This window comes from Bombina bombina, chromosome 6, assembly GCF_027579735.1.
Source record: "Bombina bombina isolate aBomBom1 chromosome 6, aBomBom1.pri, whole genome shotgun sequence".
In the NCBI taxonomy this organism is placed as follows: domain Eukaryota; kingdom Metazoa; phylum Chordata; class Amphibia; order Anura; family Bombinatoridae; genus Bombina; species Bombina bombina.
In genome coordinates this window covers 184295524-184312088 of record NC_069504.1, presented here as the reverse complement: position 1 = coordinate 184312088, position 16565 = coordinate 184295524, and the positions used below count along the sequence as shown (strand labels likewise).

Below are 16565 nucleotides of genomic sequence, written 5' to 3'. Positions count from 1 at the left end.
GAATTCTTATGCAAGTTTGCTGTTTTAAAAAGTTGCACTCTTCCTGAAAATAAAATCAGCATTTCTCCTTCAAATTACAAAACATTTTCATTAAAGGGACATGTCCTTATGTGATTAAAGCGACATAAAATTCTAAAACATTTTCACCTAGATTACGAGTTTTACGTTAGGAGGGGTGCGGTGCTAACAAGCAGTTTATGCTCACCGCTCACTTGCAGACAACCCTGGTATTACGGGTTTTTAGAAACCCAGCGTTAACTGCGAAAAAGTGAGCGAAGAGCAAAATTTAGCTCCACATCTCACCTCAATACCAGCACTGCTTACGGTAGCAGTGAGCTGGCTAAACGTGCTTGTGCACAATTTCCCCATAGGAATCAATGGGGGAGAGCCGGCTGAAAAAATACCTAACACCTGCAAAAAATCAGCGTAAAGCTCCTAACGCAGCCCCATTGATTCCTATGGGGAAATACTTTTTATATCTACACCTAACACCCTAACATGAACCCCCGAGTCTAAACACCCCTAATCTTACACTTATTAACCCCTAATCTGCCGCCCCCGACATTGCTGACACCTACATTATATTATTAACCCCTAATCTGCCGCTCCGGGAACCGCCGCCACCTACATTATGAACCCCTAATCTGCTGCCCCCAACATCGCCAAACCCTACATTATATTTATTAACCCCTAATCTGCTGCCCCCAATGTCGCTGCAACCTAACTACATTTATTAACCCCTAATCTGCCGCCCACAACGTCGCCGCCATTATAATAAACATATTAACCCCTAAATCTAAGTCTAACCCTAACACCCCCTAACTTAAATATAATTACAATAAATCTAAATAAAATTACTACAATTTCCTAAATAATTCTTATTTAAAACTAAATACTTACCTGTAAAATAAACCCTAAGATAGCTGCAATATAACTAATAGTTACATTGTAGCTAGCTTAGGGTTTATTTTTATTTTACAGGCAACTTTGTATTTATTTTAACAAGGTACAATAGTTATTAACTATTTAATAACTACCTGGTTAAAATAAATACAAATTTACCTGTAAAATAAAAACTAACCTAAGTTACAATTACACCTAACACTACACTACAATTAAATTAATCACCTAAACTAAATACAATTAATTACAATTTTAAAAAAATATCTAAAGTACGAAACCCCCCCCCACTAAATTACAGAAAATAATAAAATAATTACAAGATTTTTCAACTAATTACACCTAATCTAATTCCGCTAACAAAATTAAAAAAAACCTACCCTACACTAAATTACAAATAGCCCTTAAAGGGCCTTTTGCGGGGCATTGCCCCAAAGTAATCAGCTCTTTTACCTGTAAACAAAAAGTACAAATACCCCCCCAACATTAAAACCCACCACCCACACAACCAACCCTACTCTAAAACCCACCCAATCCCCCCTTAAAAAAACCTAACACTTAACCCTTGAAGATCACCCTACCGTGAGATGTCTTCAACCAACTGGGCAGAAGTGGTCCTCCAGACGGGCAGAAGTCTTCATCCAAGCTGGGCAGAAGAGGTCCGCCAGACGGGCAGAAGTCTTCATCCAGACGGCATCTTCTATCTTCATCCATCCGGCGCGGAGCGGGTCCATCTTCAAGACATCCGGCGTGGAGCATCCTCTTCAAATGACGGCTGAGGACTGAATGAAGGTTCCTTTAAGTGATGCCATCCAAGATGGTGTCCCTTCAATTCCGATTGGCTGATAGAATTCAATCAGAATTAAGGTAGAAAAAATCCTATTGGCTGATGCAATCAGCCAATAGGATTGAGCTTGCATTCTATTGGCTGATTGGAACAGCCAATAGAATGCAAGCTCAATCCTATTGGCTGATTGGATCAGCCAATAGGATTGAACTTCAATCCTATTGGCTGATTGCATCAGCCAATAGGATTTTTTCTACCTTAATTCCGATTGGCTGATAGAATTCTATCAGCCAATCGGAATTAAAGGGACGCCATCTTGAATGACTTCACTTAAAGTAACCTTCATTCAGTTGTCGGCCATCGTTTGAAGAGGATGCTCCGCGTCGGATGTCTTGAAGATGTACCCGCTCCACGCGGGATGGATGAAGATAGAAGATGCCGTCTGGATGAAGACTGCTGCCCATCTGGAGGACCTCTTCTGCCCGGTTTGGATGAAGACTTCTGCACGTCTGGAGGACCACTTCTGCCCGGTTGGGTGAAGACGTCTCACGGTAGGGTGATCTTCAAGGTGTTAGTGTTAGGTTTTTTTAAGGGGGGATTGGGTGTGTTTTGAAGTAGGGTTGGTTGTGTGGGTGGTGGGTTTTAATGTTGGGGGCATATTTGTACTTTTTTTTTTACAGGTAAAAGAGATGATTACTTTGGGGCAATGACCTGCAAAAGGCCCTTTTAAGGGCTATTTGTAATTTAGTGTAGGGTAGGGCTTTTTTATTTTGGGGGCCTTTTTTATTTTGTTAGGGGGATTAGATTAGGTGTAATTAGTTTAAAAATCTTGTAATTATTTTATTATTTTCTGTAATTTAGTGGGGTTTTTTTTTCGTACTGCATATAACTGCATGTAATAGACACTACTATAACAAATATTATGCACAGATACTGATATAAAAATCCAGTATAAAACTGTTTAAAAATGTACTTAGAAGCTTCCAGTTTAGCTCTGTTTAAAAGCTTACTGGAACAACCACTGCCCTTCATTTTTGCCAACATCAATAGTGTTCATGAGCGTCCACAAGGGGGGCATATGCCTCTCCACTGGATTTTCATCTCTACCTGGATTACAAACTGCAGGGGGAAAAAGACTATTGAATGTCTGTCTTTTTTCTATTAATTTCCTTGACTGTAGCTATATTTTAGAAGAATAAGCACACACAATATGCAGGGATTTACATAGCATTCTGTAATTTTTAGTTCACTATTGCCCTCTCAGTATTGTGCCGCTGCAGTTATGGACTCTAATTCCCAGCAAGCATTGTACAGTGGTGGGGAGTGAGCTTCTTGGAAAGCAGATATTTTTCATGAGGTCATGCCCCCTGCTCCATGCTGTGTTTGCTATAAACCATGTATGGGGATTAACACCCCAACCATCTTTTAACAGCAACAAAGAATAAGGTAATCTCATTAGTTCATTAATAGCAATGTGCTCTGAGTTAACACTTTCTTCCTCCTCCTCACATATTGGAATAGTTTGTTAAAAGTTTTGGCAATGGCACAAATAGAGGAATGTTTGTTTTGCATATTTTAGGTAATGTACTGTTGGCAGTTTTAGGCCTTATATGTATTGGTTAATTTATAGCGGTTCTTTTACATTTAATTTTTATTATTATGTTTTTTGATTATTTATAACTGTTTAATGCAACAGATAGAAAAAGCACAAAATTGTATACATGTATATATATATATGTGTGTGTGTGTGTGTGTGTGTGTGTGTGTTTATTGTTTGGGCATATATCCCTTTATTTCCAACCTTGGAAATATTTCTGCGGAAGCCAATGGCTTTTTTCAATCTTTATCACTGTCTTCCAAATGAAAGTGAATAAAAATTATGCTTGTGCAACTGCAGATTAAGTATTAGCATGTGATGAACTAATCTAGAGCCAATACGAAAATAAAGTAAAGTATAGTAGTAAACTTTCGGGCACTGGAAAGTATGGCAGTAAAAAGACTTGAGTTTATAAGCTAACAAAAATATATTTACCATACACCTTAATGGCAAAGAACCTGGTATGCCCCTTTAAAGGGACAGTCTACTCCAGAATTGTTATTGTTTAAAAAGATAGATAATCCCTTTATTACCCATTCTCCAGTTTTGCATAACCTACACTGTTATATTAATACACTTTTTACCTCTGTAATTACCTTGTATCTAAGCCTCTGTAGACTGTCCCCTTATTTCAGTTCTTTTGACACACTTGCATTTTAGCTAATCAGTGCTGACTCATAAATAACTCCAACGGAGTGAGCACAATGCTATCTGTATGGCACACATGAACTAGCACTATCTAGCTGTGAAAACTGTCAAAATGCACTGAGATAAGGGGCGGTGTTCTAACAGAATAGCAAACATATCAGATCACAAACGGAAAGGACGTTCCATCAGCTGTCTGATCAAAAATACTCACCTCGCATGCGCTCCTTCGCGTAATCACATTCCAATTCACATCACAACCTATCAAATTCTATGTTATTAGTGCAACCACGAGCTCTAACAACATAGCCATCAGATTGTTGGATACTTGTTTTATATATATATATATATATATATATATATATATATATATATATATATATATATATATATATATATATATATATTAAACCTGCCACAAACTGCAGCTACTGGGCATGATTTTATAAATTATATATACATGGCATTTATTCCAAAAAATATAAAGTGTCCAACAATCTGATGGCTATGTTCTTGTATCAGTTGTGCCTAAGTGCGATTAAATAAAATGTTTGCATCTGTGTATACTAAGAACATAGCCTTCAGATTGTTGGACACTTTTTATTTTTTGGAAAAAATGTGATTAAGCGGAGGAGCGCAATGCTCAAGTATATTATGGGCATTACTCTCCTATGTATATGTACTTATATTATGTATATTATCTACTATTATTATTATATATATAAAAAGTTGTTTGTAGATGCATGCACTCTAACAAGTGTCCAACAATCTGATGGCTATGTTGTTAGTGCGCGTGGCCGCACTAACAACATAGAATCTGATGGGTTGTGATGTGCAGGAGCACATGCGTGGTGAGTATTTTTGATCAGACAGCTGACAGGACGTCACTTCCGTTTGCTGATCTGATGTGTTTGCTATTATCATAGAAAAGGCAGCCTTTAAGGGCTTCGAAATTAGCATATGAGGCTACCTAGGTTTAGCTTTCAACAAAGAATACCAAAGAACAAAGCAAATTTGATGATAAAAGTAAATTGGAAAGTTGCTTAAAATTGCATGCCCTGTCTTAATCATGAAAGTTTAATTTTGACTAGACTATGCCTTTAAAAAAGATATACTAAAAAAGAATGCTTACGGATCATTGGATTTTGGAATAAGAGTACCAAGCTCTTTAATCCTGTAGTTAATATTATATCGTCTTCGTCTTTCAACTGTAAAAAAATAAAATAATAAATAAATAATACTGTTTAACCCTAAATTAAGATAATCATGAAGGATATAAGCTTTAGAGACAGTAAACACCTTGAGATTTTATATAAAATGTTTACTTATATGTAGAAAACAAATTTGCAGTTTACTTTCATTATTTGTTTATTTTTGTTCTCAAAGCTGGATTTACACACTGCAGACTCCACAAGGCTAACCCTGCTAAGTATCTTTACCTAATGTAATTTATCTATAACAATGCCTTTTTACTAAAATAATGATCAAGGCTAGCCTACAGACTCAAGCCTGGTTTAACTTCCTGGTGGGTGGAGTTTGGCTGTTCAAAAACAATTGCAGGAAACAAAACATTAATTTGTTTTTAAAAATATGCAGACACTTGACTGATATCTTATTTTAGAGTAAGACAAAATAAATAATGTAAGTACAATGTGTTTACTGTCCCATTATACATACATACACACGCATATATATATATATATATATATATATATATATATATATATATATATATATATATATATATATATTTTAAAAGATAAGGAGTTTAAATAGTACTTCTGAGAAACTCAGTAGGACTACCGGGAGGCGCTAGCCTTTTTAAAAATAATTTAAAGTAAAGCTGCTGTTGAAATATATAAGTTTAAGTGATAAGTAAGCCCTCGCTTCTAATCACTTAATAAAGTACTGGTGTGAAAGGGTGTATGATTTCCACAGCGCTAAACTTATCTCATGTATAATAAATGGATAATAAATAGATAATTAACTTGATGTTCAAGTATCTCTACAAATTTCAATTAGTCAGTTGAGGTAAAATAAATACTGATTGTATCAGGGGAAAAAAACAAAACGTTTACATTCGACAGCGCCTAATTTCAGATGAGCTGTAAATCACCCTGAGAGATTACGTTTTTATATGCAAGTATGTAGGACTTTAGATTAAAACAAAATACAATTCAGAAAGGGGTAAAAGAACAACATGTATCCAGTTATTACAAGTAACACCTTAAAGTCTAGAACTTCAGGCCTGGAAAGATAAAATACACAACCCAGTCTATACGCTAATTTGCAATGGAAAATGTGCAACAAACATAGATGTGATAACACGTTGTTAAAAAGTTTTAAAAAAGTTTTATATTCAAGCAGAGTCCCATTTATACTCCTGTATGTAAATCACGTGAGGAGACAAGATACGAAGGAGGAACTGACAACTAACCGAATACGCACCTTAAAGCGCTCACCACAGTCTTTGGAGAGAGACATCAGTTGAAACACCGGTTGAAACACCTCACTCTTACCTCATGATATTGAGGGTTCCAATTGTAAGTAGTTAAGACAAACTACACACGAGGAACATCTTAATCTACTCATAAACGGGACTCTGCTTGAATATAAAACTTTTTAAAAACTTTTTAACAACGTGTTATCACATCTATGTTTGTTGCACATTTTCCATTGCAAATTAGCGTATAGACTGGGTTGTGTATTTTATCTTTCCAGGCCTGAAGTTCTAGACTTTAAGGTGTTACTTGTAATAACTGGATACATGTTGTTCTTTTACCCCTTTCTGAATTGTATTTTGTTTTAATCTAAAGTCCTACATACTTGCATATAAAAACGTAATCTCTCAGGGTGATTTACAGCTCATCTGAAATTAGGCGCTGTCGAATGTAAACGTTTTGTTTTTTTCCCCTGATACAATCAGTATTTATTTTACCTCAACTGACTAATTGAAATTTGTAGAGATACTTGAACATCAAGTTAATTATCTATTTATTATCCATTTATTATACATGAGATAAGTTTAGCGCTGTGGAAATCATACACCCTTTCACACCAGTACTTTATTAAGTGATTAGAAGCGAGGGCTTACTTATCACTTAAACTTATATATTTCAACAGCAGCTTTACTTTAAATTATTTTTAAAAAGGCTAGCGCCTCCCGGTAGTCCTACTGAGTTTCTCAGAAGTACTATTTAAACTCCTTATCTTTTAAAATATATATATATATATATATATATATATATATATATATATATATATATATATATATATATATGCGTGTGTATGTATGTATAATGGGACAGTAAACACAAAAAATGTATTTTGTAAATAATATGACAATTGTATTTCTAAGTTTCTAAGAGAACATGAAAAATATTGTCTTCACTTCTCAGTCACTCTGGTTTCTCAAATTTTTTATTTTAGTAGAGGTTCCACATAGATTTATCTTTAGCTATCTTCACTTTGTGCATCTTCATAAGAGGAAGAATACCCCTTTTATTTTTCAAGTGTCTATAGATGCTGTTAACACTTACAGTGCATATAGCTCTCCTTTACTGACATTTCTATTGATCATGTTTTAGCACTTGACTTGACCCTCTGCTACCTCTACTTGGTATCCCACAGCATTCTGAAACTAATCACACAAAAGTTAAATTTAAATGTAAGATCTTTATGTTTTCACTATTGCAATTATAAAGCAAATGTATTACAACTGGAAACTCGTACTTACTTAGATTATGATTATCCTTCTTCTGTCTTTCTTTTGCCATTGCACGATTATCTGTATCTACAAATATAATGATTCATATATAAGATGTTTTAACAATAACTACAAAATTATCTTCTCTCATTGTGTTAATAATAATAATAATAGTAATAATAGTAATAATAATAATAATAATAATAATAATAATAATAATAATACTTAAGTACCTATGCATTATGCATAGCTGCCTATAAAGCAAGCAAGGTCAGTTACATGAAACATATAGAGTCCTGTTCCAATCTATATAATAGCAAGACTCATAAGCTTACATGCTTAGGTACATGGAGAGCTATGAGAGGAAAGGTAACGCATTTCAGCCATAAGAATAAAGAAATCATCTTAATATAGCTTCAACTAGTTCCCAAGCAGATTTGTTTTCACAAAATGCAAATCCCACAGTCCTAGAAAAGTCTTGTACATGGAAGTAGAGTAAAAAATTATATAGAGGGGAAGAGAAGTATGTTATACATAGAGTGATATATATATATATATAGGGTGATAGGAGATTATTTGCAAACAAGGAAAGAGATATGGGAGAATATAGTGTTAAAGGGACAGTCTACTCCTAAATGTATATTGCTTATAAAGATAGATAATCCCTTTATTACCTATTCCTCAATTTTGCATAACCAACTCAGTTAAAGGACCAGTCAACACATTAGATTTGCATAATCAATAAATGCAAGATAACAAGACAATGCAATAGCACTTAGTCTGAACTTCAAATGAGTAGTAGATTTTTTTATAACAAATTTCAAAGTTATGTATATTTCCACTCCCCTTGTACCATGTGATAGCAATCAGCCAATCATAAATGCATATACGTATAGTCTGTGAATTCTTGCACATGCTCAGTAGAATCTGGTGACTCCAAAATTGTAAATATAAAAGACTGTGCACATTTTTTTTAATGGAAGTAAATTGGAAAGTTGTTTAAAATTACATGCTGTATCTGAATCATGAAAATTTAATTTAACCTGAGTGTCCCTTTAAATTAAAACACTTTTTACCTCTGTGATTATGTGTATATAAGCCTCTGCAGAGTGCCCCCTAATTTCAGTTCTTTTGACAGACTTGCATTTTAGCCAATTTGTGTTGACTCCTATGTAACGCAAAGGGAGTGAGCACAATGTTACCTATATGGCACACATGAACTAGCGCTGTATAGCTGTACAAAACTGTCAAAATGAACTGAGATAAGAGGCAGCCTTCAAGGGCTTAGACATTAACATATGAGCCTTCCTAGGATTAACTTTCAACAAAGAATACCAAGATAACAAAGCAAATTTGATGACAAAAATAAACTAGGAAGTTGTTTAAAATTACATGCCCTACCTGAATAATGAAAGCTTAATTTTGAGTAAACTGTCTCTTTAATGAGAGCTTTGTGTGTTAGGGTCAAGATTTTGAATTTATACATAGTATTTATTTAAGTGTCTTTATGTTTTAAAAATTAATTTTAAACAATTTGGAAAAAAACATACAGTGTATATATAAGGGTGGTTGTCTAGCAGCTACTTGAGCCCTCAGATGATTCCATTGTACCCCTTATTCTGTCCCCCGGAGCAGGAAAGAATGTGGTATATTAAGATATTGACCTCTAAGTACATGTTTTAGTAAACAAAAAATTAATTGGTTAATAAATCTGTAATCCATATTAAAATACCCTTTTTGAAATGCAAAAACTCAACTAAACATTTTGAGTAAACACATTTGGCTTGAAGGACTTCAGAATCAATCTTCAATACCTTTATGCATCAAACAGAAAGTGTTAGCTTATGAGTGTACCTTATTGTCAGTAAAATTGTTTGCATCATAACATATATAATATCTGAATTATTTGTTATTTTACCATTTCTTTTTCTCTTAAATTACTTAATTCAAAGCTGCATTGAATACATTGGAAGAAAGTTAGGCAAACTGAGCCAAAAGAGGCGAACTCAGACGAAACGCGTAGAGACATTTCTATGACCGTCTGCACCAACATTGTATCCACAGAAACTATCTGGAAGGCGTCTTATACCAGCTCAGTGTGGATTCTTGCAGTGGTCCTCAATTTGATTACATATATGCCTTATATGTTTTTATGTTTGTAAGTAGCCATTTGTCTTGTGCACTTGCTGCTCAATAAATTGTATTTCACTTGAGTCAGGCTGTGCCTGTCCCATTCTTTCTACTTGCATTGAATACATTGTTTTTATACACTTTATCTAAAAGAGTGGAGTTTTAAACTATAACTTAAAAATAGGTGTTTCTGAGCATACATATTTCCCTTTTAATCAATTTAAATTGAAACTTTTCAGGTAAAAATAATTTTCACATAATTGTTGTTTCATTCTCACTTATTTCTTAACTCTTTAAGTAGTGAGTAGTGTTTTGGACAAAGAGTTATGGTGATGGCCTTTTTTAGAGACAAATATCTATTTAAAAACTTTTCTCTTTCTATTCTATATTATATTTTTAATAACCATATATACATTTTCATTTATATTTAAATATGTCTTTCAAACACTGAGTATTCAATGTAGAAATATGAATTTATTTTTTCAAACATTTTTTAGCCCAAATTTACCAAAAAAAAAGTGGAAATATTTCTAAATAAGATATTGTTGACTAATGAAAATAAGTAAGGGTCAATATAATTATGCATTCAAAAGAAATACTGTTTATCTAACCAGCTAATTATTATGGCAAGATGTATTGTACTTTTCCTTACAAAACATGCATGTATCCATTCATGAGTAAGTAGCTATAACTTCTTGTATACCCTAATTCAGACTATAATCCGATTTCTTGAATATTTTTGCTGAAAGAACTCTGTGTTTCATTTCTCTGACATTAATAAACAGTAAACGATTTTAGAATGTTGGGGACTAATTGAATGTAACTTTTCAAGCTGTTAATCTTTTAATATAGATGCTTATTGAATAGATTTTCTGTAAGCCTAAAAAAGCCATTTGTTCTATCATGAAACAAATTTAATGGGAGATAACTAATTTGTACAGTTGATCCCAGGCCAAAATTTGAAAGAACCTTGTGTTTCCCAAAATAATTTGATTACAGATATGCGTGATATTCATAATGATCACAAGAGTACCATTGTTTTTATGTTTCTAAACTAGGAATGCAGTATAAACATGTCCGTTGATCTTTACCCTATCACTATCAAAATAGCATAAAATATGAAAGGCACTTGCAAAATACTGTAGAAAAGTTATATTTTACTCTACTGTGACATAAAACTTAAAATAGCAGTTGTGTCTATTTAGCTCCATCATAATGTTTATTAAAAGTCTGTAATATATTTTTAATTAAGAAGAGCCTTAGCAATGACCTCAGAAGATGATTGGTGTATACACCATACACAACTTTAAATAACAGTAAAGGACATGCATGCACCATGCAAGTTAAGCCATCTGCTTCTCTGCATGCACTGAGAATTGTGACAGGAGTATGAGGGTGATGATTACAAAGTAAATCTGAATTTTAAAAATGTATAATTAAAAGGACATAATGACATTTAGTTGAACTGTTGCATACTATCATATAGCAGTTTCAAACAAACATCATTAACAAAGGTTGCATATAATGGATATTAACTTCTGGGTACAACAGCAGTAGCATGGTTACTAGTACTACTCACTGATATATAGTTTTTTCTTCTGTGCATGCAACTCTCTTTAAAACTGGTCTCTTATTTTAATCAATCGCAGCTGCTGCTTGGTGGAGCTCCTCATCTTCATACTGGACGGTGCCATTTTGAAATGTCTGTATTTTTGCATTATTTGACAGAAATGGTGCACATTGACAGATCAATGACATTGCTAGCTGTTGGCCAGCTGTAGATTGCTTTTTTGTTAATCTTACACAGTAGATGTTACATATTTGCAGTTGTTTTTTTTTTACACAGCATAAAAGTTACATAATAAATATAAAAAGTCCTCAGTAATTATATACAGTAATGCAGCCATTGCAGAAATGTACAGCTCCCACTCTGAATTTTGTAGGCTAAACTGAACTGCACAATACGGCTTGTCAAAAAAGACAACAATATCACAGATCAGAGAATGAGCACTGCTTCTGTCACGGTGCAAGACTACTTAATCTCCAAGAAGGCGGCATCTAGTGTGAAGATGCAGAACTTCAATAACTGACACCAAGAAAGGGTTAAAACAAGTGAATGGCTTTAAGGAGTAGTAATACTGCTACCGTAGTTGAGCCCAACCGTTAATGTCCCATTAGCCTATAACATTAAGATTTTTATTACATGCACAGATTCACTGCAAGTGATGGGGCTTACACAGGTGGTGTTGGGAAGTAGAGCTGATGTGAACAAAGAGTACATATCAGTCGGCACCCGTGTCAGCATCACAAGAGTTGATATGATGCCAATCTAGTGTTAAAAAAAAGCTAACATAGTTTACATTCTATATACATTACAATAGTATCCAACTGACTTTAAAGTCTCTTTAAAAAAGATTAAAAAAAGATAAAATGAACCCCTCTCTGTCAAGAGTGCCACAATTGATTAAATTATTTATAAAATATTTTACCAGGAAGGATACGTTGAGATTTCTTTCGTTTTCAAGTATGTCTTAAGTATGTCCATAGCAAAGCACAGGTCCTTTTTTGGTAGTTGTGGGGATAAATAATGGATGGTTATAACTAAGCCGTATAATTACACGACAAGTACCTGGAACTTCTTTTTTGATACCTAGGTTAGCTGGATTGGTGAGTCCCATGTTTGCTCCCGATATGCCTTGGTCACTGTTGTAAACATCCAGAATGCTGCTAGAGAGTGGAAGCTGTAAAAGATAAGAAGATAAGATGTACAGATAAATATCTAGACTGCAATATTTAAAATCTGTGACAATTCATAGAATGGATTGCATAATATTTCATATTTGATATTTTTTATCATGTGTTTGGGTAGAGGCAATTGTAGGTATTTTTACATCTGAATGGTAAAACAAAAGTTCCTCTTGATATAGTCTGTCAATGTTTCTATAGAATGTAATTAAATCCCAATATTAAGAATAACACTTAAATCTCAAATGTAAAACCAAATATTTTAAAATGATATTCAAATATTACATTTAAATATTGATTCCAGCAGACTTGCATAGACCTCTATGAAAATGAACATACAAAAAATATTTTCATTTTCTAATCTAACATTTGATAAAGGACACATTAAATGCACATAGATGAATTACATCTTTGAATAGAAACATATTTGCAATATACAGGTATGTGCAAAAATGCTTCTAGTAAAAGTTATCACTGTTTTAGTGTTAACATTTTTTTTTCTCTGCACGTGCATGTGAAGCATAGCTACATCTTCTCAGTGCACCAGCATTTTAAATACTTCAGCTGTTCAGAGTGCCAGTGGGGCTTGTATCATGTCAGCAATTTACAAATTGAGTCATTACCAGACGGTACAAGCACCTTAGGTTCTCTGAGCAAGTGCTGTGTTTAAAATGCTGGTGCACGGTGCATACTTAAATACATATTTGAAACAGCTATAGCTTTTATTAGAAGCATTTTTTGCTAATACATGTATATTACAAAAATGCTTCTATTCAAAACTGAAATGTATCCATGCTGATTCCAATTTAGGCTGGAATGTCCCTTTAACCCTGTCTTGTATCCCGAGTCAAGGGTGGAGACACCCCACTGTGCCCCAACCATATGGTTAAAGGAAAATGAAAGGGTAAAAAATATTGTATAATACTCAAATGTGCAAGAACATTTTATCATTACGCTATTGCTTGAATAATATTTATATGTTTACCCCCAAAATAGTTCATATCAGCTCAAGACTGACAATAAACCTCTGCCCCAGAACTGAACACAACCACTTAGCCAATCAGGGGAGGCATATGTGCACAATATCCAATCCCGTCCCATGTTTAACTCAAGATTGACAGTTTATTGCTAATCCAGAGCTAACTTTTAACTATGTGTTTAACCCTTTTGTGGGGTGCAATACATTGCTCTCTGCAGACAATTTAACATATTAAAACATTTTATTATTGCTTCTCAATTCCCCTTTAAGATTCAGTATGTCTAACCTAAAACCAATTGTGATAAATACAGGAGGAAAATCATATTTTCAAATAGCTAAGACTATTTTCCCTAAAATTTTATACCAGTGCATCAGTTTGTCAGAAGACGTTTAAGAATCATGCATAAATTAGCATTTTAGCAATTCAGCACATTTTTCAATGTAAAGTTTAACAGCCTTATTTACACAGCCCTCACTATTACACCAATAATAAAATAGAGAATTCTGCTTCTAACGAGGATTTCATTAATCATTAATGAACTAAATAATTACTCCATGAAGAACTCATTTATTTATAACATTAAAATATTATGTAGGCCAGTAAGCAATTATTATGTATGTGCCCTTTACCACACATTGTTAAACAGCTTTTTTTATATTAGCAGTTAATAATATCTATAATATCTGTCTGATGAAGCTGAGTTTTACTAAATAAGGGTTTCTCAGAAATTATTAATCATTTTCAGTAGCTGGAGAGTTTAAAAGGACACTGGGGCATTTTTATATATGCATAGTATATATCATCAGCAAATACAGGCTTCATTGAAACTGATTTGCATACAAAATAAATGTTTAAAAAGCATTTAAAACTGTCATTGTGTTGGCAAATGCTGCATTGTTTTGCAGTATAGGGATATACCATTTGAAAAGTATCTTGGATATAAGTCTTTTGTCATTTGCTGTTTCCAGTCAGGGGCAGATTTAATTGTGTAACTGTGTAACTACAGAACTTAAAGGGATAGTAAACACCAAATTTTTATTTTTAAAAAAGATAGATAATGCTTTTATTTACCATTCCCCAGTTTTGCACAACCAACACTGTTTTACCTCTGTAATTACCTTGTATCTAAGCTTCTGCAGACTGCCTTCTTATCTTAGATCTTTTGACATACTTGTATTTCAGGCAATTAGTGCTGAAATCCACATGCGTGAGCTCAATGTTATTTATATGAAACACATGAACTAACGCCCTCTAGCTATGAAAACTGTCAAATGCATTTAGATAAGAGCCTACCTAGGTTTGCTTTCAACTAAGAATGCCAAGAGAGCAAAACAAATATGATAAAAGTCAATTAAAAAGTTGTTTAACCTCTTGAGTGCTAATGATGGCTCTGAGCCGTCACAGAGTTTCCCACTCTGGTGCTAATGACGGCTCAGAGCCGTCACTAGCACTCTCCCACCTTGAGGGAGATCTGGGGGCTCCCACCCGCTCCTACCCCGGTGATCGGGCCTGCATAGTGACAGGCATCGCCGGGGCTTCACGTTATGCGCGGTGACGTCACGCACAATAACGTGATGACGTCACTGCACAACTTTATTTATACTTAACAATGTTAAGTATAGGAGCAGGGGGCATGCTGCTTAGAAGCCTGTATCTCAGCTACAGACCCCCAAGACCCACCATTGGAAAGGTAATCGCCTAACCTTTCCAACAGTGTACGTCTTGGGGGTCTGAAAAAAAAAAAAAAAAGTTAAAAAAATGTTGTTAAAAAAATAAAAAAAAACTTAAAAAATCTTAGCACCCAGGTGGGAAAGTGCTTAGCACTCAAAGGGTTAAAATGACATGCCCTATCTGAATCATGAAAGTTTAATTTGGACTTTACTATTCCTTTAAAGCAGTGTTTCTCAACCTCGGTCCTCAAGTACCCCCAACAGTCCAGGTTTTCATTATAGCTAAACCAGTGCACAGGTGAAGTAATCTGCTGATCAGTAACCATGGTTACTAACCTGCTCTCACCCATCAGCTGATTATTTCGCCTGTGCTGTTGTTCAGCTATAATAAAAACCTGGACTGTTGGGGGTAATTGAGGACCGTGGCTATTATTATTATCATTTATTTGTATAGCACTGCCAAATTCCGTACAATGCTTTATAGGACCACTGTACCCAAACATATCTTTGTTCCATCTTACACAAAGAATTTAAAAAACAAAATGCACTATCTTGTTTTTTGGGGGTTTTTTTTTTAAATAAATAATTTGTGGACCTATGTATATGTTCACCAATAGAGCTGGGGGCTTCTAATCAGCCAGATCATATTAATACAGCAGTACCAATCATTTCCAGCTAGTTTAAGTTTATATTTAAGAATTCAAACCTTTTACTTTATACAGAAAGAAAAGCACTCTCTCAGGAACAAACAGCTCAGCAGCATGTTCTATGGTGATTTACCGCCTATGAGCAACTTATTTTAGCCCAATTGTACTTTTCACAGAGAAGAGCTTTCCTGAAGTAAATTATTCTGATCCTGCCTAACTAGGTCAGTCCAGCACCAAAAAAAACCAGCAATCCCTTCCTGAACCAGTGACATGGCGACCACCAACAATCATTTCAGCCTTCTGTGGCCCTCACAAGTGAGGTGCAGCCATATTTCACTAAGCACATGGGCAAGGAGTCCACTTCAACAATGACACTGTAGTAAGTGTCTTTAATTTACTAAACACATTGTCCTTAAAGGGACAGTCTACCATAGAATAGTTATTGTTTTAAAAGAAAGATAATTCCTATATTACCCATTCCCCAGTTTTGCATAACAAGCACAGTTATATTAATATACTTTTTACCTCTGTGATTACCTTGTATCTAGGAACCTTCTTCCAGGCCCCTGATCACATGACTGTGACTGTTTATGATCTATTGTCTTAAATTTAGCATTGTTTTGTGCTAAATCTTAAATAACCACCTGTGCCTGAACACAGTGTTATCTATATGGCCCACGTGTACTTTCAGTCTCTTTGTGTTGAAAAGAGATTTAAAAAGCATGTGATAAGAGGCAGCCCTCAAAGGCTTAGAAATT

The 16565-nt window shown here is 34.4% G+C and overlaps 1 protein-coding gene across 3 annotated transcripts in view; it reads right to left on the bottom strand.

The window, feature by feature from the left end:
* The window catches only part of TFEC (transcription factor EC), a 100574-nt gene that overhangs the window by 6399 nt on the left and 77610 nt on the right, over positions 1-16565 (bottom strand). For 2 of the 3 annotated variants that reach the window (XM_053716695.1, XM_053716697.1), the window contains 3 exons: positions 12395-12506; positions 7666-7722; positions 5062-5137 (listed from right to left, as the gene is read on the bottom strand). In XM_053716695.1, coding sequence (XP_053572670.1) covers positions 5062-5137; positions 7666-7722; positions 12395-12506 — 245 coding nt within the window. The remainder of the gene's footprint in view (positions 1-5061; positions 5138-7665; positions 7723-12394; positions 12507-16565) is intronic. The other variant, XM_053716696.1, reaches the window with a different exon arrangement.